This window comes from Molossus molossus, unplaced genomic scaffold (genome assembly GCF_014108415.1).
Source record: "Molossus molossus isolate mMolMol1 unplaced genomic scaffold, mMolMol1.p scaffold_m16_p_9, whole genome shotgun sequence".
NCBI classification, from domain to species: Eukaryota; Metazoa; Chordata; class Mammalia; order Chiroptera; family Molossidae; genus Molossus; species Molossus molossus.
This window is the reverse complement of record NW_023425403.1, coordinates 3,466,048-3,489,283: the sequence shown is the minus strand read 5'-3', so window position 1 is coordinate 3,489,283 and position 23,236 is coordinate 3,466,048. Positions and strand designations below refer to the sequence as shown.

The 23,236-nt window shown below is 51.3% G+C and overlaps 1 protein-coding gene across 1 annotated transcript in view; it reads right to left on the bottom strand.

Annotated features, from left to right (window-relative positions):
- Positions 1-23,236, bottom strand: part of AGPAT5 (1-acylglycerol-3-phosphate O-acyltransferase 5) — a 42,361-nt gene that overhangs the window by 3,593 nt on the left and 15,532 nt on the right. The window contains exons 3-6 of the mRNA XM_036249627.1: positions 22,464-22,579; positions 18,576-18,665; positions 15,427-15,517; positions 4,118-4,279 (exon numbers count right to left, since the gene is read on the bottom strand). Of these exons, the coding sequence (XP_036105520.1) occupies positions 4,118-4,279; positions 15,427-15,517; positions 18,576-18,665; positions 22,464-22,579 (459 nt within the window). The remainder of the gene's footprint in view (positions 1-4,117; positions 4,280-15,426; positions 15,518-18,575; positions 18,666-22,463; positions 22,580-23,236) is intronic.

Genomic DNA, 23,236 nt, shown 5'->3' with positions numbered 1-23,236 from the left:
GGGGTGTGCCGGGTTCACTCTGGCAAGGCGCCAGGCACACCTAGGCACTCAGTCACCTGGGTGCCGGCCCTGAGCCCGCGCGGAGCCTCCTGTGCCTGACCGCGAGGCGGCTGCAGCAGGCGTGGGAGGAGGCCCCGCTCCCTCTGCGGACTCCGCCGGCCCCGGGCTGGCCCACGCCTCTGGCCCTGGCTGGAGCCCACCCGGAGCACGAGCCCTCACAGGGCCAGTCCCTGGGACACACGCACGTCCGAGCAGCAGCCCTTCCTCAGCCTGTGCTGCACGGGGCCAGGCCAGGTGGCCTGAGGAAAGCGAGAGTGTGTCTGAAACCTCGGAGGCCTGGGCACATTCCCAAGAAGACCAAGTTCCCTGCGGGCAGCGAGTAGGAGGCTGAGACCTTGTATCTCAAGTCGAAATGTGTTCAGAGCCGGCTCTGATCAGTGGGGACTGTGTCCCACAGCCGCGGGCTTGGCGCTCATCCTAAGCAGCCTCTGGTCTTTGGACCCACGCGTCCCTCCTTTGCGAAGCCGCACTCTCCACAGCTGTCGACCCTCAGTGACATTTCAGGCATCACAAACTATCTTGTTTTTGTTCACTTTTAGGAGAAAACTGGCCTTGAAGACAAACGTGCCAGAATACCGCAACAGAGATTTATTTTTCAATATTTTGGTCTTAATTTTCCCCAAGTTCTATCTTTCATTTAATGAATCAAACTGCTTAAGAAGTACTTTCAGCAGCAGAACTGGGCCTGGGTTCGGAGGGGCGGCAGAGAGCTGGTGGCCTGGGTCCGAGCCCGTGTGGGCCGGGGCAGGGCCGGTGTCCAGGCGCCGGCAGCCGAGGGGCGTGCCCAGCACTCTGAGACGGGCCAGCCTCCCCCATCTCTGTCCCTGCCTGCCCGCGTAGGTCTGCTGCCGCTTCAGAAACAAGCAGACCCAACACCACCTTCCTGCTCCGCCTGCTCACCCCAGCCCCTCAGCAGGTCCATCCTCACGAAGTCCCGGTGCCACTGGGCTCGTCCCACACCTGTGTGGGAGACGGGAAGCTGGGCCGGCGCCCAGTGTCGGCAATGCCGCCGGTGGGCCCAGGAGACCCGTGCGGGAGGGAGACCGTGCGGGAGGGCCCCGCCCTCGTGGGCTGTGAGGCCTTCCCCGAACCTGACCAGCTCTCTGGGGCTCACCACACCTGTGTGCACATCACCCCACTGCCCCCCCGAGGCAATGCAGGGGCGCTGCTCTCCCCGGAGGGACGACGACAGGCCAGAGGGCCGGGCCGTGCTGCAGGCGGAGGGGCCGTGTCCGCCGTGCCTGAGGCCAGGCTTCCAGCCAGAGGCCACAAGCCCCCCAGAGCCGGTCGGGAGGTTCCACCACCACAGACACAGGTTCGGGACACCGACCCGTCCTGCAGTGAAGCTCTGGCATCCGTGCTCGTAACAACTGTTTACTGGGGGCATGTGTCATTTTGCGTGAGCACAAATTACCCCATAATATTCAGGGCACATAGGAAGCGGTCTAATTGAGGTAAATTTTTCCAGCGCTGACTTTTCTGTGCGAGCCCTAGAATGTACCTCAGCTGATCAGCACCCAAAAAGCAGACATGCTCTCAGGTGCACAGGTGTCTGCAGAGCAACGCCCCGCAGTGGGGACGGGCGGAGGGTGTCTGTGGTGACGTCGCCAAAACGACTCTGCAGAGACTCTGGGTATCGCGTTCCTAACAGCAACGCACAAAGGTGCCTGTACACTTGAATCTCACCTGCTGGGTCTGTTTCTAGGAGCCAATCTGATAGTAAAAACATGGTATCTCACTGTAAATTAATTTGCTTTTTCTCATTGCGAACGTGGTTGGACGCTGCTCCAGTGACCTGCCTGTCCTTAGCCTGTGCCCATCTCACCCGGAGCCGTGGGTCATCTTCGTGGCCGACCTTAGGGGCATCTACACATCAAGGAAATCGCCTTTTTCTGCAGTCTGAGGTGCAAATATTTCCCCAGTCTGTCCTCAGTCTTCTGATTCCACGCTGGTGCATCTTTCCTTGCAGAAACAGTTATCCTTCATGGACTGGAATTATGCATTTTATTTCTACCTGCTTCGGGATGTGGAGTTAGAAGAGCCACCTTCTCAGACAGGGATGGTCTGCACTGAAGACAGGCCACTGCCAGCTGCTGAGGAGGGCGGCTGCCGCAGGGGAGGTGGGGCTGGGCTGGGACAGGTCCCTCCAGGCCCTCCTCTGGCTGGAGGGCAGCGCGGCTGGAGGGGCCTGGACTCAGAGGGCAGGGAAAGGCTGGGAGCTGGAGAGCGGCTCCGTGGCAGGCTCCACGGCACGGGGCTCGCCACACAGCCTTCCACCCCCAGGGCGCCGGAGGCGCAGGCTGCGGCCTCATCGTGGGCACCAGGCCCCTGGCAGCACAGTGGAGGGGACAGGTGAGGGCCCGGTGCAGGACTGGAACTGAGCCCTTGGACCTCAGGACACAGAGGTGGGCATCCACCCTGCGGACACTGCCAACCACTGAGCTCTCACGCCCTGGAGGGTGACACCAGGCCTCGGAGGGTGACGCAACGAGAGCAGTTCACCAAGGTCATTATGAGAATTCTACTTGGTTTCATAAACAGTGAAAACATGTTTAAACCTATTTTTTAAACCATGTTTCATAAACTAATGACAATATTGTTGAATTAAAGTCATGTATGTTCTCAAATGTAAAAACAGGTCAATGACTCCTTTGATGGGTAAAAAAAAAAAGACTGATTTTTAGCTGCCCTTTTTTTTTTTAATCCTCACCTGAGGACACTTTTGCATTTATCTTTAGATAGAGCGGGAAGGACGGAAGGAGGAAGACAGAAACAATGTGAGAGAGACACATCGACTGGCTGCCACCAACACAACCCCAACCGGGGCAGGGACAAACTGCAACCGAGGTACATGCCCTCAGCAGAAACTGAACCCAGGACTCTCTGGTCCGCGGGCTGAGGCTCTAACCGCTGAGTAAACTGGCCAAGGCTTTGTCATCAGAAAAGGACAGGAGAGCACAATCATACCCCTACCTGGGAACCCACCGTCCACGGGGTCAGGGAGTGGGCAGCACGGGCAGGAGACGGGGCAGCACGCCCCTCATGCACTCTGCACCGTGCCCATGTGCCGCGGGCCGCTGCAGACATTCCGCTTAGGTGGGCAGAGAACCTTCAGCCCCACCCGGTCCGTGTGAAAGGCCCCGTGAGAGCCAGCACGGACGGAGCAGGCCCCTCGGCCGCCCTCTCTGTGCTCCCTGCTGCGCCTGCTGTCAGAGACCCGGAGGCAGTGCGGGACCCAGCCGGGACGGGAGCCGCCAAGGTGGAGCGCAGGCCCCGCGCTGCCTCGCCACAGCTCCAGCGACACTTCGGAAGGAAGGGATGGCGGCCCGCACGCGCCCTGCTCGCCGCTCCCCTGTCCAGCTTCCCCAGCAGGAGCGTCTTTGGCTGTTTAACTAAAATATTTTGCTCACTTAAAATTCTATTTTCTACTTGTTATAATTGACATTCACATAGATAATAGCACAGAGGTCCTTAACACCTAGCATGTTGAAAGCAAGGTCACACCACCTGTCCTTGTGGGCGGGGCCGGTCCATCCTGGGGGAGGCCCCCGCCCCGTCCCCCCTGCTGGAGCCCCCTTCTCACCGGCCTCCGGGGGGAAGCTGAGGAGTGACAGTGGGCAAGACCAAAGGATTAAAGTGGCAGCTGAGAAATGCCAAACTTAGAGGGGACAATGACATTTAAGCTGTTACAGATGAATAAAAAATACTCGGAAATACATGACGCTTGGAAAATATATCAGGTAAGTATAATGAGGTAGAGTCCACTTTGCTGTTTTTTTAAAAAAAATTCTTTATTGATTTTGGAGAGAGAGGAAGGGAGAAGGAGAGAGAAATGGAAACATTGATGAGAGGGAACATCGACTGGCCGCCTCCTGCACGCCCCCCACTGGGGATCGGGCCCACAACTTGGGCACGTGCCCTGACCGGGAATCGAACCAGCGACCTCTTGGTGCAGGGTCGACGCTCAACCACTGAGCCACACGGGTTGGGCCACCCAGCTGTTTTTAAAACGTGAATCACACATTCACAGATACACGACTAATTAAAACACACTCACCGAGCATGGACGGCGCTTCTCTTCGCTGCCCGTTGTCGTCCACTGTGCCTTCAAACGCCACTGTAACATCGTAAATCGCATCTAAGTGATTCTTCATAGAATCAAAGGCGACGTGCGTGGCCTTCACCCGTGGCGTCAGCACGTGTCTCAGCACTGCCAGGCCTGGAAGAGAAGTGGGTTCAGTGTGGTCGTGGCCGACTCGACACTGCGCGCAGGGCCTGTGCCGCTCCCCAGGTCCACGGGCACAGACAGGCTGCCACGGCCACCCTCTGGAGCCCACGGGACCGGAGGTTTGGAAAGTGCTCTCACACGCCTGAACCAGGACATCCACCTGCGCGACACGGTGGCCCTGGCGGAGCTCGCGGCCCAGGGCCCGCGGCCGTCACCTCCCCTCCGGAGCAGAGCACGCGGCGCCCGGGCCACGGCGCTGGTCCCACAGCACAGCTCAGTGTGTTCCCCAGTCCGAGTCCGTGACTCTCGCCCCGTTTCTATGCGCTCAGTCTCCTAGCTGACCCCGCTGTGGGAAGAGGGGTGCAGTGCACACAGTGAAATCCTGGGTGAACCAAGAATCCAGTTCTTGGTGCACTTTAAAAACTGAGATGTAATTCACATCCCGTGAAATTTCCCATCTGAAGTCTGCAGCTCCGTGGTCCTGGTGCGAAGAGCTGTGCAGCCAGCGCTCCAGCCCCTGCGTCACCGACACCGCCCCCTGGCGGTCCTGGAGCGAAGAGCTGTGCGGCCAGCGCTCCAGCCCCTGCGTCGCCGACACCGCCCCCTGGCGGTCCTGGAGCGAAGAGCTGTGCGGCCAGCGCTCCAGCCCCTGCGTCGCCGACACCGCCCCCTGGCGGTCCTGGAGCGAAGAGCTGTGCGGCCAGCGCTCCAGCCCCTGCATCGCCGACACCGCACCCCGGAGGTCCTGGTGCGAAGAGCCGTGCGGCCAGCGCTCCAGCCCCTGCGTCGCCGACACCGCCCCCTGGCGGTCCTGGTGCGAAGAGCCGTGCGGCCAGCGCTCCAGCCCCTGCACCGCCGACACCGCCCCCTGGCGGTCCTGGTGCGAAGAGCTGTGCGGCCAGCGCTCCAGCCCCTGCATCGCCGACACCGCCCCCTGTCGGTCCTGGTGCGAAGAGCTGTGCGGCCAGCGCTCCAGCCCCTGCATCGCCCACACCGCACCCCGGCGGTCCTGGTGCGAAGAGCTGTGCGGCCAGCGCTCCAGCCCCTGCATCGCCCACACCGCACCCCGGCGGCCGGCACCCCTCCCCCGCCCCTTCCCTGCCTCCACGGCCTACTTGGTCTCTGTGGATCTGTCTGCTACCAACACGTCACGTAAATGGACCCATACAGAACACAGTGGGCCTTCGTGGCCAGCCTTCCACGTAGCTAACAGTTCGAGTTCTCCCGCGCTGCGGCCACCTCGGCGCCCCCGTCGAGCTGAGTGACGCCTCGCTGCAGACAGCACGTGTCCTTGCCCCTGCCCGGCGGACGGACGGCGGCTGCTCCCCGGGCCTGCGCTGCCGGACGTTCACTAACTGCGCACGAATGCCGCGGTGGGCAAGTGCAGTCTGAACACAGGATTCCGATTCCCATGGGCACAGTTGATATTATGTGTGCGTATACATTATTTAAAGCTTTTAAAAAATCTTCGTTATCTGAGAAATATGTAATTTAATAGTGAATCACACAGTCATCAGTGCTTCTCCGAGTGCCGAGAACCTGCCCTGCCGGTCTCCTGCTGCCCCCCCCCCCCCCCCCCCCCCCCCCGGACAGACCGCTCACTGCACCGACACGGAAACCGACTGGGAAACAGCTCGGACGTGCACCCCTCCAGGGAGACTCAGAAGAGGAGAGCCTGTGAGATGCAGAGTGGTGAGGGGCAGCGGAGGTCCCCACACCACAGAGCCCGCCCAGGCCCCAGGGCAGAAGCCGCTCAATGTATCCACAGACTTAACAGAAATCTGAACAGTGTGCCCGGCTGGGAAACATCCACCTGCCAATGAAATTAGCGGACACGCCCTCTTCGCTGCTGGGGTTTGCCCAGCTGCTTTGCATCACTCTGTATTTGTTGCTGGTGTACAGCAGAGCGAAAGTTCACCCCATTTTAAGTCCAAAGTCCCACAGAGTCACCCTGTGGTATTCAGTAAGAACAATTAGTCAGTTGAATCTAATTAGGTGAGGAAGATAGAGAGACAAAAAGGCACTATTTCTCACAAAGGTGTTGCAGTCGAGGTTGGGAAAACCAGCAGGCGACGAGAGTGAGACACTCCGATCTGTGCACACACCACCACGTCTTGCGCTGAGCAGGCACAGGACCTCCAGCTGCCGGAGACCACCAGGCCGCCCGTCTCCTGCGCCCCTGCCCCCCCCATCTACCCCCCAGCTCCAGACCACACAGCCGGAGAGGAGCGAGGACACCAGGACCGGCACAGGAGGCAGACGGGGGAGCACACTCGCGGACGCACTGAAGGCCCAGCCCTGAGACGTGACTACCTGGGCAACGGGGTCACCCGCAACCTGAGCTCGTGTCTTCAGCGGAGCGGAGTGACGCCCGAGGGGATTAAGTGAGGTGTGGATGTGTGTGGTGAGAAAACAGACATTTTTTCCTGTGTGCGTTTATTAGCACATGGTCTATTCATCCTCCAAGGCTTAGAGTAACCTGAGAAAAAGTGTATTTGCACAAAACACGAGAATCCCAGGTGTTTGGTTGGCCATTACAGATGTGTCAGCAAACCCCCATGTTCTGAGTTTAGGGTTCAAGGGTGTGAGACCGTGCTGGCTGCTGGGAGCAAACACCCCAGGGGTTCAGATGGCAGTTCAGGAGGAAGCTGAGCACGACACTTCGCATCCCTTTTATCAGGCACCCGAAGCAAAATATCTGAGATGAGTCTAAGAAAAATTAATTAAAATGAAACACTTCACAAACTGAGAGAGTAAAGTGCGGAAGCCCTACGTGGAAGCTCCCAGAGCGGTGGGAGCCTCCCCCCCTCCGGCTCGGCGCTGTGGGTGCGGAACTCGGCAGCTCCTCCGACCACGGCTCCCGCCAGCGCTGGGCTCCACGCTCCCGCGGCCAGCGGCGGACCCTGCGCGCCGGCCCAGACGGGGGTCAAACCCACAAGCCCAGAGCTACCAGGCCGGGGCCTTTTGTTCTTTTTCTTAATGAAACTTGAGTATAAAATGAAGGTTTACCATCCGATATTATGCCCATAGGTTCTGCTGGAAACACAAAACTGGCCGCCTAACCTGCGGATCACATGACGCGTCTCTCGCAGGCGCGGTGCTGACCCCAGGGCGCGTCAGGAGCAGGTGGAGGCTGAGCTCACCCGGGGTTTGGGGGCGTGTCCTGAGAATCCATCAGCCAGGCTCCCAGATACGGCTGATGCTGTGGGTCAGGCACCATTTAGAGAATTTAGAAGTTAGACCACGGCTTGAGCAGATGGAGAATTCACAAAAGGGCCCTGGCGGCTCCGCAGTTAGAGCGTCGGCCTGCGGTCCGGAGAGTCCTGGGTTCGGTTCCGCTGAGGGCGCGTACCTTCGGTCGCCGTTTGTCTCCGGCCCCGGCTGGGGTCGTATGGGTGGCAGCCAGTCAACGTGACCTCTCACATCCATGCTTCTCTTTCTTTCTCCCTCTCTCCCTCCCGCTCTATCTAAAGATAAATGCAAAAATGTCCTCGGATGAGGATTAAAGAAAAGAATTCACACAAGGGCAGCTGAAAGGAGGGTGTAAAGACAGGAGGAATAAACCACCGTGTCATGACCTTAGTACAGCTCAGCAAGCAAACACTATGGCAATGGCCTCGGGCACCACCCAGCTCTCAAAACCACTGCACACACGCTGCGTCCACAGCACGAGTGTGTGGCAAGTGCCCTACCTTCCCCTCAACAGCCCGACCCACTGCATCGCTCCCTGCTGCTGTCCCCCGGAGGAGGAGACCGGCCCCAGCTCCTGTGGAAACCACACTACAGAAGCAGGAGGAAGAGGAGGAGGGATGCACACAGCGCAGGTCACACTGAGGGAGAGGCAGGAGGAGGAGGAGGAGGAGGGATGCACACAGCACAGGTCACACTGAGGGAGAGGCAGGAGGAGGAGGAGGAGGAGGGATGCACACAGCCGCAGGTCACACTGAGGGAGAGGCAGGAGGAGGAGGAGGAGGAGGGATGCACACAGCCGCAGGTCACACTGAGGGAGAGGCAGGAGGAGGAGGAGGAGGAGGGATGCACACAGCCGCAGGTCACACTGAGGGAGAGGCAGGAGGAGGAGGAGGAGGAGGGATGCACACAGCGCAGGTCACACTGAGGGAGAGGCAGGAGGAGGAGGAGGAGGGATGCACACAGCTGCAGGTCACACTGAGGGAGAGGCAGGAGGAGGAGGAGGAGGGATGCACACAGCTGCAGGTCACACTGAGGCAGGAGGAAGAGAAGGAGGAGGGATGCACACAGCCGCAGGTCACACTGAGGGAGAGCCGGGCGTGTGGGAAGGGGGCTCCCAGAGTGTCACCACAGCGCATGAAGGCTGTCTCCCCCCACACCCTCCTCCTTCTAGTCCGGGAGCATAAGGTGTGAGTGTGGCCCTCCAAGATGATTCTTGTCTGTCTCCACTGACTCGAGAGTAATCCAGGCCCGGGAGGTGGACTCGGAGCCTCACCAGGAGCGGGCGCTCTCCAGACTCCACAGACCACCGCGCAGACGGACAGACACCTGACAGCACAGGGGCAACCGCAGCCGGACGGTGGTGGAGAAGGAACTGCCAGGGGAAGTCGAGAGGGGACAGGGCACTCCTTGACAGGGCTGCTGGAGTTAAAACAGCGGGCCACTTAACAACAACAAAAAAAAACCTTAGAAAATTACAGAAAGACCATGTACCTACCATATTATTTTCAGATAATACTATTATACTCCATTGTACATTGTACCTATATGTTTGCACTACTATTCATCTTCAAACACTATTAAGGTATTGTCTTTACACATTAGGTGGAAGGTCTCCTCACTAAATGCTTTGCCGCCGTTTTCTTCAATGACAAGTTTCATGTCAGCCTTTCTGAAAATAAAATCTCCTTTCCCTGACTTACTAATGTAACAATGAGCCGCCCACACTATACGCCTGGCTCACCTGATGTTGAATAGCTTCATGAAGACAACCTATATGACTTCCGGTCAGGATGGCGGGGAGATACACAGTACCGCGTCCTCCCACAACCACATCGAAGTTACAACTAAACTACAGCTCAACCATCATTCAAAACCGCCTGACATCGAGCTGAACAGAAGTCCTACAACTACGGAATTAAAGCAGCAGCCACATCAAGACTGGTAGAAGGGCGGAGGGCCCACACCCACGTGTGGCAGATAAAAATCAGGAGGACACCTCAGCTGGGAAGGTCCTCCCTGACGACTGAGGGGTCCCCGTCCCACACCAGGCGCCCGCTCAGGGTTCCAGTGCCAGGAAGAGAATCCCCATCACTTCTGGCTGGAAAAACCAGCGGGAATTTAGGCTCAGGGAGGCTGAGGCGGCTGAAGCCCCAGGCAGCTCCTTAAAGGGCCCGCACACAGACTTATCGGACTCTCTCCCTCTAAGCTCGGAGGGGAGGCAGCTCGAGGGGCGCCAGAGACATACAGTTTGGCACTGGAGTGAGGGCTGGAGAGGGGGCTTTCTCTGGGACAGATGTGCTGTCGGAGGCCTTTGTTCCTTTGGTGAGCCCTTCCCTGGGGCAGCAGACAGAAGCCATATCTGGGACTCCAGCAACCTGGCTCACACTGGTAGCCCCGCCCTGGTGATTCCCTGAGGCCCCGCCCCACCCCACCCAACTTTCAGGCCCATCCAAGCTGCTGCCAATGGCTTTACCATAGGATTGGCCTGTCTTGGATCCTGCTTCAGGTTTTCCTAAATTCTTTCAAACAAGCAGCATCTGGTCTCAGCGAGCCCCATACCTCTCATTAAGTAGTACACTGAAACAAACACAGGGAGGCAGCCAAAATGAGGAGACAAAAAAACAGGTCCCAAATGAAAGAACAGAACAAATCTTCAGGAAAAGAACTAAGTGAAATGGAGATAAGAAACCTAACAGATGCTGAGTTCAAAATACTGCTTATAAGGATGCTCAATGAACTTAGTGAGAACCTCAGTGAACTTAGTGAGGGCCTCAAGAGCATAAAAAAGGACCAGTCAGAAATGAAGGAGGCACTAACTGAAATAAAGAATAATTTACACAGATTTAATAGTAGAGAAGGTAAAACCAAGAAGCAAACCATCGATTTGGAATATAAGGAAGCAAAAAACACCCAATCAGAACAGCAAAATGAGAAAAGAATCAAAAAAAAGAAAAAAAGAGGAGAGTGTAAGGAGCCTCTGGGACAACTTCAAGCGTGCCAATACTCGCATCTTGGGGATGCCAGAAGGAGAAGAGAGAGAACAAGAAATTGAAAACCTCTTTGAAACAATAATGGCAGAAAAGTTCCCTAACTTGGTGAAGGAAACAGACACACAAGTCCAGGAAGCAGAGAGTCCCAAACAAGATGAACCCCAAGAGGCCCACACCAAGACACATCATCATCAAAATGCAAAAGGTTCAAGACAAAGAGAGAATCTTAAAAGCAGCAAGAGAAAAGCAGTTAGTTACCTACAACGGAGTTCCCATAAGGCTGTCAGCTGATTTCTCAAAAAAAATTTTGCAGGCCAGAAGGGAGTGGCAAGAAATATTCAGAATGATGAAAAGCAAGAAACTACAACCAAGATTACTCTATCCTGCAAAGCTGTCATTTAGAATCGATGGCCATATAAAGACTTTCCCAGACAAGAAAAAGCTAAAGGAGTTCATCACCACCAAACCGTTACTATATAAAATGTTGAAAGGTCTTTTTGAAGAAAAAGATAAAATATATGAACAAACAAAATGGCAATGAATACATATCTATCGACAACTGAATCTACAAACAAAATGAACAGGCAGAACAGAAACAATCTCATAGATAAAGAGAACATTTTGTTGGTTGCCAGATGGGAGGGGGGTTGGGGGGAATGGGTGAAAAGGGTGAAGGGATTAAGAAGAACAAATTGGTTGCTAGACTGACAAACCACAAAGAGAAGGGGGTTGGGGGTGGGAGGAAATAAACCAAAGAACTTATATGCATAACCAATGGACACAGACAACAGTGGGAAAAGGCGGGGGGGGGGGGGAGAAGGGGGTCAATGGGGGGAAAATGAGGAACATCTGTAATACATTCAACAATAAAGATAAAAAAATAAATAAAAATAAATAAAAAAAAGACAACCTATATTTCAGACCATTTCAGACCTCTCAAAATCTTAAATTTTGTCCTGCAGAGACTATAGTTAAACAAAATCTGTAATTCATTTGGGAACGTGAATAAGTCTTTTCTGAAGAATGACTAACATGTAGTTTAAGTAAAAAGGGAATTTAGAAATCACTAATATGACAATCTCAGGAGTAAACAATATTAAGAACCCATAACACTGCAACACAAACATATCTTAAATAACAACCCGAATACTGAATCAACATATTTTGCACCTAACATCTTTAAGCAAGACACTCCCAGGAAACAGCCATCACCAGGGCCTTGACATTCGGAGTGCAGGCAGACAGCAGACACCCACACTCACTCCTGGAGAGCCAGCCGGTCCCACTGTCCAGAGCACTAAGGCGTGGTCCCCGGCACCGACCTGCGTGTGCAGAGAAGGGCCAGACTGTGAACCTCTAAATGCAGAGGGTTAGTTTGGTTTGCTTTCCTTTTTTCTTTAAGTCAGAATCAAATGAAGGTGCTATAGGAGCAAAATTAATCAAGTTTAGAAGGAAAACACATCACAGTCTAACAAGTGCTATGAGTTTCAATTTCTTAAAGAAAAATTAACAGAAGGAGAAACAAGCTCTTTTGGTTTTATTTTCGAGTAATCTCATTTAGTTCTGACTGAGAGGAAAGTAAACAGGAAACACCTTTTTTAGATATACTGTTCACAAATCAATTTCCTTTGTATATGGAGGGAATAATTACCTATTCATAGTCACAAGAAAATATACTTCTTGTTTTTTTTAATGACTGCCATTTTATTTATTTATTTATTTATTTATTTATTTATTTTTATCCTCACCCGAGGACTTTTTTTTTTTGCATTTATCTTCAGAAAAAGCAGGAGGGAGAGAGGGAGGAAGAGAGAGAGAAACATTGACGTGAGAGAGACCCATTGAGTGGTCGCCACCCACACGACCGCAACTGGGGCCGGGGACAAACTGCAACCGAGGTACGTGCCCTTAGCGGGAACCGAACCCGGGACTCTCTGGTGTGCAGGCTGATGCTCTAACTGCTGAGCCAAACCGGCCAGGGCTATACTTCTAATAGTATTCCCAGTTATAGAATATAAAGAAAGAACAGTGAGTAGTTACAAATTATATCCATAAGACAAAATTTTCTTCCCCTTTTGGTAACTTTGATCAATTGTAGATGACTAGGTTCTTACCAGACTAAAAAGCTAAAATATATATCATTTTTACACTATTTTAAGAATTAGTATTTTAAAAGTACTTGTTTTAAAACACACTACAAAACTGTTGCGACGGCCCAGGCGGGGTTGGCTCAGCAGTTAGTGTCGGCCCTCAGAACGAAGACCATTTGCAGTTCAGTCCCTGGTTGGGGTCGTGAGACAGGCAACCAATGTGTCTCTCTCACACTGATGTCTCTCTCTCTGTCTCTCCCCCCCACCTCCCACTCTATCTGAAGATAAATGCAAAAATGTCCTTGGGCAAGGATTAAAAATAAAAGAATTGTTGTAGACTTTCAAATATAAATAATTCTTAGTTGGCATATAAACAGGCATCTCACTTAATGAGATTAAACAATAAAAGGTACAAATTCACCTTAAACTGATTTTAAAGTGATGAATTAAGAACTATTAGTACCATACTCACCCACAGAAAAACAATGTAAGGCCCCGCCGCAGGCTGAAGCCTCTCCCCACCCCTCCCCCACGGCTCACTGGGCCCCAGCCCCTGCGACCTGTCTGGAGCCAGGCATCTAGGCCATCAGGATTCAGTGAGGCCAGAGCGTGGGCCTGGCCCAGCAGGCCTTCACAGAGAGGAGGTGGCTCTGTGCGCACACACAGCAGGGCCACCTGAGGACACCGGAGGCAGCCTCTGAGCCAAGAGGCAGCCCTGGCAGAGCCTGGCCGGCCAGTGACGGTGACTGAGATGTCAGGGCCAGACTGCAGAAGCTGCCGGAGAGCCTTCTGTGTCCGCCGCCCGGTCTGGGGTAACAGACGCAGGGCTGCAGACTCGGGCTGGAATTATGACACTGAACAAACAGAGCACATGGAATGAATCTATCTGCATATAAACACTTGTTTTACTCAACTGAAAAAAGTATGCCAATATTTATATAGGAACACACAAACATCACACACATAGTACATACGGTTAACCCTTGAATAACACAGATTAGAGGTGCCAACCACCCCCCCCTCCCGGCCCCCACAGTCGAAATCTCCATGTAACTTTTGACTCCTTGAAAACCCCAGTCATCCCTCTGTATTGCAAGGAGTGGGCTCCAGGACACCTGAAGGTACCCAAGCCCGAGGATGCTCAAGCCCCCTATAAAGGGCGCAGAACATGCATTCAGTCGGCCTCCACCTCTGCTTCTTACAGACATTGTCATGACCCTCCCAAAACCCCTATGGAAGACATATATGCCCTGGTTTACAAACAAGGAAAAGGAGCAAAAGAAATAAAGTAACTGTCTAAGGTTACATAAAAGCACGTGTGAGGGACGCAGCCCAAAGCTAGTGGCAATGTCCATCTAGGACCACCCTGGCACAAGAGTCACGCTTGATAAACACCGTAAGTATACACCAAAGAGGAAGAGAGAGGCCTCGTGCTCCCAGCCGATACAGCCAACCCGAGTACAGTGGTAAAGTCACAGATTGAGTGACTTAGTTCTCAATCTAAGTACTGTCTGACATCTGAGTACAGTCACCTAGGACTTTCTAGCCCCAAGCAAGGTCCCACCTAAATGCAGTGAAATGAGGGCTTACAGCTAACCCCGGGGAACAGACCTGAGCTAAGTAAGCCCTGGTCTCTGCTCAGCTCTGCCCAAGGTGCAGAACTGGAAACAAGTTCATGGCTGTTACTGTTTGCAGTCACTAAATTCTTAGGTGGAGTCACATCAGATCACAATCAATTAACTAAAAATAAATAAAATTAAAAACAGATCTCCGACACACTAGCCACATTTTGATGCTCACTGGCCCCTTGGGCAGGGGTGCCCACGCTGGCCGGAGCAGAGAGAGAGAACTATCGTCACCGCAGCGAGCTCTCCTGGGCGGCACAGACTGCACGTGTGGTCGGCGGGGCGCCGGCTCAGCAGTCCCACTGACCGCTGTGGATGTCACGCTGACTCACCCGAGAACACGCAGAGCCACTGCTGTGTCGGCCTCCCAGTGCAGGCAGACTGAGCAGCTCACTAGCATGTTAGTCATCCAACTTTCTAAAACGTGGATGTTAAGAACATTCTCATTACCAGGGACATAAAATAGCTCCCAAGTACTGTGAACCAATTTTGTGTAATATTCTCCAATAGACACTTTGCATGTTGTGTAACTCCTTCATTCTTTTTCTTTCTTTTTTTTTATCCTCACCTGAGGACATTTTTGCATTCATCTTCAGACAGAGCGAGAGGGAAAGACAAAGAGAAACATCGATGTGAGAGGGACACATCGACTGGTTGCCACCCACTGACCCCAACCAGGACTGGGGACAAACTGCAACCGAGGTACGTGCCCTTAGTGGGAACCGAACCCGGGACTCTCCGGTCCGTGGGCCGATGCTCTAACTGCTAAGCCAAACCAGCCAGGGCTCTCCTTCATTCTTAAAGAGATTGACACACACCCACGAAGTACGTATTTTTAAGAGATAAGGAAACTGAGCTCAGTAACATGAGCCTGCAGCCCAGAGAGCTACGCAGGGTCACAATGTGGATCCCCATCCAGGCCTGTCAACCGGCAGATGATAAGCCGTCTCCACCACACGCAGCCGCACTGCACAGACTGGTCCATCACACAGCCATGCGCCAACACAGCCTTCACCAGAGCCCGGGGCACCAAACCAGGTGCTGTAGCCTCTGACTTTTCTCTCCCAGGGATGTGATGACACGTGCATGCACTAATGAGAAGAAACTTCATTTCCTCAGAGGTAACACATACGTTCATTCAAGGAAAAGTATGTTCACTCGTGTCAATTGTTGTAAAGCAGAAATTTAAAAGGCGATTATCTTTAAAGATGATTTTATCAAAAAGCCAAACTTTTACTCACCTTCTTTAGCAGCAAATGTCTGACTAGCTGAAATGACCTTTGTTAGTTCTGGGTTATACCTGGTTCCCTCTGGGAAAATCACAAGATACATCTGTGAAGCATAAAAAAAGTCTGGTTTGTTTGGTGTGAACTCTGTTGCTAACTTACCGACATTACCCCTACTAATGCTAAGAAACTATTTCCTATGGTGGGGAAAATGTAAATACAGTTACGTATGACCTTCATTTCAAGCAGAACCACCAAATGCAAAAATGTATGTAAGTCTTAATATAACACAGACTATATTTAAAATGCAGTCCTACAGTCACTGGTAGCTCAGTCATCAAGAATCTAATGTTTCTAATTACCTATTAATATTTATTAAATGAAAATCTAGCCATGAAATGCTGACTCATAGGTGCCTCCATTAGCTCATAAGAGTTTCCCACCCCAAGTTCTGCAAAATGACTTTAAAAGATATGCAAATTTTAGACATCTATGTCTCCATTACATCTTATTTGTGAAAATTCATATATAAATATGTAAATTTACACAATATAAAAGGCAGTGTTTACATTTCAAAACTCACACTATTATTTTACAGAGCTTCCTTAAAATACAGTAAATGATTTGACTTAGAAGCCACTTCAAAACGAAAATCATGTCCTTGTAAATAAAGCAGAGTATCGAGCTGCTTTTACATTTACCTGCTTGGGAAAGTGGAAACAGAAACAGTAAAACTGCACGGTGAAAGCCTCCTAATTCTAGAACTGAGTTACAAAAACTACACCAACATGTTTGGCAGTCAAGAGAAAATAAGAAATAAGACTTCCATCAACCTTTTTAAACATACCACGTATCATGAAAATTAACTCAAAACAGAGGACAGGCCTCAATGTAAAGCTAAACCTATAAACCTTCCAGAAGCGAACAGGAGAAAGTCCCATAACCATGAGTTTAGCAAAGACTTCTAAATTAGGACACACAAAGCAGAAATCACGTGAGAAAAATCAATACACTGGAGGAAAACTATAAACTGTTGTTCTTCAAGACACTGTCATGAGTATGGGAAGGCAAGTCAACATCCAACTACCCACTCTGGGACCAGCTGTGGTGCATCCACTCGCAACACGGTGCTCGACTGTGGAAAGAAACAAACTACTGGTCCACACGATCACATGGACGAACCTCAAAATCATTATCTAAGTGCAAGAAGCCAGACCCACTCCCCAAGAAGGAGTGCGAGCTGCATGGTTCCATTCATATAAAGTTCTAGGAAATACAAACTAGTCTATAGTGACAGAAGCAGATCCCTGGTTGCCTTGGGACAGGACAGACACAGAGATGCAGACTTTGGAGGTGGGCGACACGTGTTCATCACCTGGACTGCGCTGGTGGTCTGCCGGGTGTGTGCCACAGCGGAAGCGTCCACCTCTGCACTTCGGTACCTGCAGCGGGCTGCACACCAGGCACCCCCACCAGTAACACCTCCACAAGTAAAAATGTTTCCTGTCCGTCATCACACATGCCAGGATATCCCCCTCTTTTGAGGTTGAAAAATATTCCCCTGTACATGGACATATACCATACTTTCTGTATGCACATATATGTGGACACATATACTTCCTGTATCCACTCATCTACTGGTGGACACAGGTCTCCATGTCTTGGTAGCTGTGGATATTGCTGCAATGAACACGAGCATGCAGACAGCCCTTCAGGATAGTAGTCTGATTCATATATATATATATTTATGACTATGTACCTGTTGGCCTTCACACAGCTCCTTTGGGGATACGTGTATGTCGGGATATACACCCAGAAGTGTATTCCTGGATCACATGGTAGTTCTAGTTTCATCTTTTGCTGCCCCTCCATTGTTCTCCATAATGACCTCACCCATTTCTACCCCCACTGACAGTTGATCTAAGGGCCCCTTTCTCAGCCTCAGCAGCACCTGCCGTGCTCTGCCTGTGAGGACAGCCCTTCCAACAGTATGAGGTGCACCCCAGAGTGGTTGCAATGACAAGGAGGGCCTTCCATGTGCCTGGGGCCTTCCTGCAGCTCCCTGGAGAACAGCTCTTCAAGCCGCGCCCATTGCTGGGTGATTTGTTTTCTTGCTAATGAACTGCGTGGCTTCCCATATATTTTGGAATTTAACACCCTACAGGATGTGTGGTTTACAAATATTTTCTCCTTTTCCATAGGCGGCTTTTCCGTTTGGATTTTGTAAATACAAAATTATTCCAAGCATTTGAATTTTTAAACAAAAAACAGGAGACGCTTTCACTTAGGATACAGAACGGTAAGGGCCACTGTTCCCGCCCCACAGCAGCAGAACACTCGTGCCTGCAGCTGCCGCTCAGAGCCGAGGCTACGGGCAGCCACAGTGACAACTAGAGAAGGTTGTAAATAAGAGCTGACCGTCAGGGCGCTTGGCCAGCTGACTGTGGGGCAGCTTCCCTCAAACATGTGCTCTGGCTGCCACCCGGAGCCCTAGAGAGAGGAAGAGGGGACAGGGACAGGAGAGAGGAAGGTGAAGAGGGAGGAGAGGGGAAGACAGGGAAGTCCTGGGCTGGGGGCGGGGGTGCTAAGCTACAAGAGCCCTCACCACGCAGGTGCTGGTGGCGGAGGCGGAGGGTCACCAGGTCCTGTTCTGCAGGGGAGCAGGGGCGACGGCCCTGGGGCTATCAGTGTCCTTCTCGGAGAACACTGAGATTCTTTGGGAGGAGCAAAGTTTTATAAAGTAATATTTATGAGGAATGATTCTTTGTTTGTAGGTACTGATACTATTTTTGACTTTTCAAATAACTGACTAGAAACAAGAAGTCTAAGCGCATACTCACAGACAGAAAACAGCTGTCTCTTCTAGAATGCCCCTGGCACTGAAGACGGGGAGCAGCGCTGAGGTGGCGGAGGCTAAGGTTACAGCCTGGGGCCTGCAGCCCCTCCGCGCAAGGTCCCTGCTGAGGCTGCCCAGACCCGGCCGCAGCGGCCTTCGGACGCCCGGAAGAAGCGCTCACCTACACTGGAGGGTTTGTGTTGCCGCAGCCAACTCTGAATTATTCATTGCACACGGGATAGGACACTTTCTAAACAACTCCTAACTTCGAATTAAGCTCTGAACTGAACAAGGGCTGCCGGGCAGAGGGCACTCGAGCGCGTCTTACTGGGGTTCCCGCGCTCACGTAGCTCTGCAGCTTCCTCCGCATGGCCTCCTGGTCGAAGCGGGCGCTCCTCTTGACGTAGATGCCTCCGTGCTGCCGGACAAACAGCGGAGAGGTTACTGCTCCACCCCGCCCGCCCGCACGGTCACTTCACCCCCCAGGGTGCAGAACAGGTGGACGTTTTAGGAAATGAACTGTGTTTAACACATTCAGATAGTACCATCTACAGAACATTAGCTGAAAATTCTCCTAAGTTACAACAGAATTCAAATAAAACTGCATGTTGTATTGGAAAGTACACATTTACTTTTGTTGGCAGTTAAAATAAAAATGCTTTCTTTCTTAGAAATACATTTTAAAATCAACACCTCATCACAGACATAGCTTAGTTCTCAATTTTTCTGCTAATTATAGAATCACTACAAAGTGTCATAACAATGTCAACACTTATGATCTCTAGGGATGTTACAAACTAGCCCAACTATAGATGTTATATAGCACTGCTGTGGACTGAACTGTGCTCCCCCAAACTCTTATGTTTAAGTCCCCCCTGCAGTGTGGCAGTATGTGGACATGGGCTCCCCGGGGAAGACAGTCAGGTTAAATGAGGTCCTGAAGATGGGCCCACCCCAGCAGGACCAGTGCCTGCTAAGAGAGGTGACGAGGACACAGACACGAGTCGCAGAGTGGAGACACAGGGAGGTGGTGGCCAACAGCAAGGAGAGGAGAGGCCTCAGGAGGAACCAGCCCTGCCCACACCCCGATGGGGCTTCCAGCCTCCAGCCCGGCGGGAAATATGATTCTGCTGGGCAGCACCCCAGGCTGTGTATCCGGCATGGCAGTCTTGCAGGCTACTGCATAAAAATTCAGGTAATAACCTAATTACACTTCATTACGGCACTTTACTGAAACTGCATCAGGTCAGCATTTTTATTTTTTGCTTTCCTCTGTGCTAAGTCGAACTCATCTGTAAAATAAATGGACCGGCTGAATCTGATTTCGTCTCGACGAAGAACAGGAGTGGAAGGGAAGGACAGAAGCAGGGGACAGTGGACGGAGGGGAGGAAGCGGGGCGGCCTTCGATTCTGGCGGGGCCCCTGCCACATGAACGGCCCGCCTCAGCACAGAGGAGAAACTCCAGTGCCCTGCAAACGTTCTGCCACTGCTGACCCAACAGAGAGGCTGATGGGAGCTCACTCAGGTTAGAACTCAAAGCCACAGAACGCACATACCTCCGTGTAAACCATCCCCAAGCTCTCAGGCCATTAGGTCTGTCATTTCACAGCACTTCTTCCCTGCATCTGACTTGCTTATTAAAGCCTATCCTAATGCAAAGATATCTGCAAGATGCCGAAGTGAGGACCAGGAATCATCCTCTGAGAAACGTCCTGAGTAGGGGGTGGCACGTGACACCGTGCGACACAAAGAGGATGTGAGGAGCGTTTTGTTTAATAAAGACAGCCCCGAGGAAAAGCAGGACGGAAGACAGGGCAGGGCCAGCAGGCTCGGGAAGGGTTCGTGATGGTCCACCCTGGGCCTCCAAGGGCACCGATGGGAGGCGGAGCAGCGTGGAGGAGGCAGAGGTGCGCAACAGATGCAGGCGAGAAAAGCAGGCTAGCGGGAGAGAGGTCATGGTGAACCATGACAGGCAAGGGAATTGGGACTTGGTGCCGTTGGAAAACACAGTTTTGAGCAGGTAAGTGGCCAGAGCACCCTTATGACTGGAGAAGCAAATTGAGCGTGTGTGAGTGTAGTTCACAGAACGCCAGCCCAGCCCAGCCCAGCGCAGGGCCAGGAGTCTGGGGGATGGAGCGCACATCCACACTGGGTCCCGCCCTCTCCAGGGAAACAAAGGACAGGTGTGTCTGTCCAGGCAAACACTCAAGGACAGTTCTGGGGCATGATGTTGCACTTTGCAGTCAGTCAAGTATAAGTCAGGATACAAAGTAACCCTGGCTGAAGCCCCAGTGAGCTTTAGGAACCTCCAGAATGAACCTGAAGTTTGACCTGAGGTTCAGTAAAGTGGATCAGCTAAAACACCTCTGAGGTTAACCGTGAGACTTCAGTGTTCTCAAGGGAAGACCCACAACCCCCAGGCTACTCTTTGCAGACACTCCCCAGACCACTGCTTCAAAGGTTAGAATCCTACCCACCCTCCAAATCAAGAATCTTTCCAGGGGCTCGGAATGTTTAGGGCTGGTTTCAACTACTTCATAAAACTGACTTTTTTTTTTTTTTTTTTTTTTTTGAGAACCCAGCCTTTCTTAGGGTTGAGAAGGTCAAAAGATCCCGAGAAAGAAAGGCTCCTGATAAAATGAAAATGAAGGAAGAAGGGAAATTGAGACTGGGAACTTCGGGTATAAACTGTCTTTTTGTTTTATTTTATTTTTCTTTTTTTATTGATTTTTAGAGAGAGGAGGAGAGGGAGAGATAGAAACATCGATGAGAGAGAACATCGACTGGCCGCCTCCTGCGTGCCCCGCCTCCACTGGGGATCAGGCCCCCAACCTGGGCATGTGCCCTGACTGGGAATTGAACCGGCGACCTCTTGGTGCAGGGTCGACGCTCAACCGCTGAGCCACACCGGCTGGGCAACTGTTTTTATTTTAAAAGGTGCCATGACTTCGTATTCCTTTAGATTTCTAAAATATTATAGAATCTATTCATATTTTTCCTGGTCAGGGTCCTGCAGGAGGCAACAATCAATGTGTCTCTCACACTGATGTTTCTCTCTCTCCCTCCCTTCCACTCTCTCTAAAAATCAATGGAAAATATCCTTGGGTGAGGATTAATAACAACAACAACAAGTCTACCTCTTAGTAATCTATTTCCTCTTTTATATGAACCCAGTACTTTCGGATACTTTTCATCACAATGTGTATGAATTTGACTCGTTCAAAGCCTCCGGAAGGGAGGGAGGAGGAAGCGAGTGTCCAAGCCCGCCGCTCCACACACCCCGACCAGGGCGGTGCACAGCCTGGGGGGGCCAGCGTCCTTCCATGCCTGAGCCGACTTCCAGGTTTACATATTCTAAAGCTCAAACTGTAACTTCAGCTTTTCTTCTTTAATCTACTATTAAGGTCGTATTAACAAGCATGTCTTCCAGACAAACTTTATACTTCAGTCTTAAAATATTATTAGATCATTTATTCAGAAAAAACATAGAAACGTGCTAGTAATCCTTTTATGGATACAGGCTACTTTTTACAGTTTGGAGTTAACTGCAGTCCCGGCTGGGCAGCTCAGTGGGTTAGAGCATCGACCTAATATGTTAAGGTTATGGGTTCGATCCCTGGTCAGGGCACATACAAGACTCAACCAATGATGCATCAATAAGGGGAACAGCAAGTCGCTGTTTCTCTCTCTTTCTCAAATCAATAAATAAAAACATTCAAACAAACAGAACAACTTAACTGTAAAACTGAGTGGAAGGTACAGCTATTTCCCACATACCCCGGCCCCCAAGCCCTTCTGAGTATGACAGAGCCTGTTATACAGTGTTTCATGACCTGAAGGCTCCTATGTAGTTCTAAACAGCATTTTGGAAAATAATATATGTTGAACATTTATCATGTACTTGGCACTCATGCTAAGTACTTTACATATAAAACTTTTTTTATATCCTACAGTCCATAATTACTTTTATTATTAGCTTCTTAAGGGAATTGTCTATCAAATTCTATGCTGTTAATTTTTCCTATTTGTTTGATTTTTGTTCATTTGCATTTTTGCTATTTAACTCTTTGGATAATCAGACATGTATATAAATATACACCACTGAAGATCTAAAATGAAATTACTTCAATTTAGGAAAAACTACTAAACTCACAGAAACCACCCCGACCTGTATGTTCATATCGCGCACGCCAGTTTGAGAAGCTGGGGAGTTACCTGGGAAAAGTAGCAGCCGTACAGGGGCAGCCACTTGAGCCCGTCCTTCAGCACGTAGCGCACGTGCCCCAGGGCGCCCTGCCGGACGGCCAGGATGTCGGCCACGATCCAGTCCACTGCGGAGACAGAGCTGTCAGTGCGTGGACCACCCACAGGTGACCGCAGAGCCCCTCAGAAACAAACGGCTCTCAGCACATTCTGTAAGGAACACGCTTGGAAAATATGATGAGAATTTTAAAATTATTTTAAATCAAAGTGAGACATTTAAAAAATATAAATTCTGAGCTTTTAAGTTTGTTTTTGTTGTTATTTAGGGTTGTTGTTGTTTTTACATTTCTTGAAAGGCTTTTATTTCATGAGCGAAATGCAAAGGCTACAAAGCAATCCCCAAGCAGGGTGAACGGGGTGAAGTAAGCTTCTCTGATTCTGAGCCTAGAAAACATGACAAAATGATAAGCAAAACAATGGTTCGATGAAACTGAAGGACAACCAATATTCTGTACATGCTGATGTGTTCGACAGAAGACAGGGACACTCGACAGTGAGGTTCCAGACACAACCGGAGGTGACAGGAGCATTCGAACCAAGGATCTCACGCAGCTACAACTGTGCCAGGCAGATGCGCACAACCCAAGGACGTGTACCGGGCTGCTAACAACCCTCACTGATAGACACGGTGCTACTAAAGGGCTGCGTGAGTTCATACCGACAAAAGCTTGTCGAAAGAAAGAAATTGCTGACTGATCTTGCAGAGACGTTCTGAGCAGGGACCC